This window comes from Volvox carteri, assembly GCF_000143455.1.
Source record: "Volvox carteri f. nagariensis unplaced genomic scaffold VOLCAscaffold_15, whole genome shotgun sequence".
Lineage (NCBI taxonomy): Eukaryota > Viridiplantae > Chlorophyta > Chlorophyceae > Chlamydomonadales > Volvocaceae > Volvox > Volvox carteri.
This window is the reverse complement of record NW_003307558.1, coordinates 861,075-863,724: the sequence shown is the minus strand read 5'-3', so window position 1 is coordinate 863,724 and position 2,650 is coordinate 861,075. Positions and strand designations below refer to the sequence as shown.

Here is a 2,650-nt window from a genome sequence, read left to right as displayed (position 1 = left end):
AGGGGGGGGGGGGGGGGAAGGGGCTGAATCCGGAGGGGCCGCCTCCGCCGCCTCGGGGGGTTGCGGGGTAGTGGTTCCGGAGCAACGGCTGTTGGAACTGCTAGGGCTGCAGGTGAGGGAGAGGAGGGAAGGGAAGTGCGGAGGAGGGGGGGAAGGGGGAGGAAGAAGGGCTGGTGCGGAGGACTGACTGCCAGCCGGTCTGTCGCCTTTCCGGCTACCTTTCTGGCTGAGTGTGGTGGGTCACCCTTGTTGTGGTGATGGTGGTGGTGGTGGTGGCGGAGGTGGTAAGCACGGGAAGGTAAGGGAGGCGGAGGGAAAGGGAGGAGGGGGGTGAAGTCGTCTGTCGGGCTATATCTGGCTGAGCGGACAGCGCAGCCTGTTCCGGTGTCTGAGTCCTGGTTCCTTCTTGAACCTTCCGCGGCCGGATCCGACCCGCCCATGCTCCTCCCCCCCGCCCTCCCCCGGGCTCAAACCTTCCTCCTTCTCCCCCCTTTTGTACACCCCCTCCCAACACCGCCCCCGGCCCATTACCGAAACTGTACGGCAGCAGCCCGCGGACCTCCTGGCCTGCTGCCCGGAGCCCTCCGGAAACCGACCAGCTTTCTTCATTGCCGTACATCACGACAGCTGTACGATACGGATGGTGATCCGCGGCAGTGGTGACCTGCCGGAGTTGTTGAATGGAGTATTGGCCCCGGGGAGTACGACATCTCTGGGTCCAGGTAAGCAACTCACCCCGGGGATGGGGAGAGTGTGTGTGTATGTGTATGTGTATGTGTGTGTGTAGTCCCCAAGAACTTGAACCTATTGGGACATGGAGTCCTCCGACGCGACCTCTGGGTGAACTGAAAAGGCCCGAGAAGGCAATGTGCTGCTACGGCTACGGCTACGGCTATGTTATTCCTGCTGCCGGTGCTGCTGCCGGTCTCCTGCGCAGGTTCCGCCCACCGCGGCATGTTGGAGGCGGCTCGGGCTCTGCTGCAGGAGCAGTCCGGGCGGCTGAGGGCGGCAGTGGAGGCGCATCCCCAGTACGGCCTGAGGGTCCTGGGACACGCGGAAGCTGCGGGTGGGGGTGGGGGGCGGGGGCGGGGTGGGGGGCCGGGGCTTGGTGTGTGTGGGTGTGGGTGTGTGGGTGTGTATGGACAGAGGTGCGATCTCCCCGGTATGGATTTGGGGGGAGGGGAAGACTCCATCTGACTTGCCGCCACCCGGCAGAGGAGCAGGGGCCCCGGGGAGATGTCCGGGGAGGTGGGGGGGGGCTGTGTTTTGGGTGCCTACACTACTGTGCGTGTCGGATGCTGTCCTGCTGAAGGGGGGGGGGGAAATGGCTATCGCTGCCAGCGGCTGGCTGAACTGGGCGCGACCTGTCTAGCGTCATGATGTCCAACCAACGATTAGCAACGCTGACAACGATTAGCCGCTAAGACCACGACCATCGACGAGCTTGCGAACATTTGTACGACCCATGTACGACCCGTGTACGGCACAGGGATTGCAGCGCTGCTGGTGGTGGTCCTGGCGCGGGAAGGCGCTGCGGGTTTGGAGCGCGTGGGTAACCCCGGGGGGGGCCTGCGAGCTACCTGCTTCTCACCGCCGGCGGTGATGACGTCCGAGTTAACGGAGCCGTACGCCGGGTGTATCGACAGTGTCGTATATAATGTACGTACGTACGAGCGCGAGGCCGCGCCGTACTGTTGCTGTTGCGCGCTTTCGCAGCTCTGTACATAACGACACGTGGTTCAAGCGGATACGGCACAGATGTGGCAGAGTCGTCCATGAAAAAAGGCGAACTGCTTTTATGGAATGTCGTACCCAACAATCCCCCGTCTTTGATTGAGAGCACTTAGGGCGTGAGGGGGGTTCAGGTTACCCTGTATGTTGTTACAGGGTGGTTAACTTCGCCAGCGGCCCCCTTTCCCGGGGCAGTCCCTGCTCTCCCCTGCTAGAGGGGCACCCTAATCCGTCACCCCATCCGACTTCAGAATGTATTCGTTGGGTTCGGCAACTCACCACCAGCATCCAACCAAATCTAGCGGATCAACGGCGCATCAACTTAGTTCCTGGTCAGCTCGCAAGTTGATATTATCACGTCCTACACCGTCCATAAGATGGGGGGCCACCTCCCATTTCATCACTCCTCAAACACCCGAGGAGCCGGCAGGCGGATTTGAACCCGGGTCGACTGGGTCAACTGGGAGCAGAAGTCAGGCCTTAACCTCTGCCAGCCGCCTGCCCTGTATGTATGTAGCCGCTGTAGCCGGTCGGAGGGGGCGGCGAGGCCGAATACAACCCCTTGTGTGCATGTGGTACAACCCCCGTTCCCAGCTTGTGCGTGTGTATGTATGTGTATGTATATGTGTACGGCAAATGTACACCTCTTATGACACCCTTTTCCATGCGGTTTGCTCCCGCAGCCTCCTTCCGCCCCAACTACTAGCTGAAGCCTAACCAACATCTAAACTACCGTAACCGCGTTTATTTTTTCCGTTGCCGTACTCGCGTCATCCACCCGGACAAGGTCCCAACTTACCTCATCTCCTCACACACACACATTTATATCACGACTACAATTGCTAGTACCGATCGGCGGATGTCAGATCCCGTGATACGCCGCCCAGAATACAACACACACCCACACCCCTGCACAGCC

At 60.8% G+C, this 2,650-nt stretch overlaps 1 protein-coding gene across 1 annotated transcript in view; it reads left to right on the top strand.

Moving 5' to 3' along the window:
• Positions 1–2,650, top strand: part of VOLCADRAFT_117312 (uncharacterized protein) — a gene marked incomplete at both ends in the record, with an annotated part of 7,533 nt that overhangs the window by 2,271 nt on the left and 2,612 nt on the right. Inside the window, 3 exons of the mRNA XM_002949687.1 lie at positions 628–722; positions 938–1,066; positions 1,490–1,659. Coding sequence (XP_002949733.1) covers positions 628–722; positions 938–1,066; positions 1,490–1,659 — 394 coding nt within the window. The remainder of the gene's footprint in view (positions 1–627; positions 723–937; positions 1,067–1,489; positions 1,660–2,650) is intronic.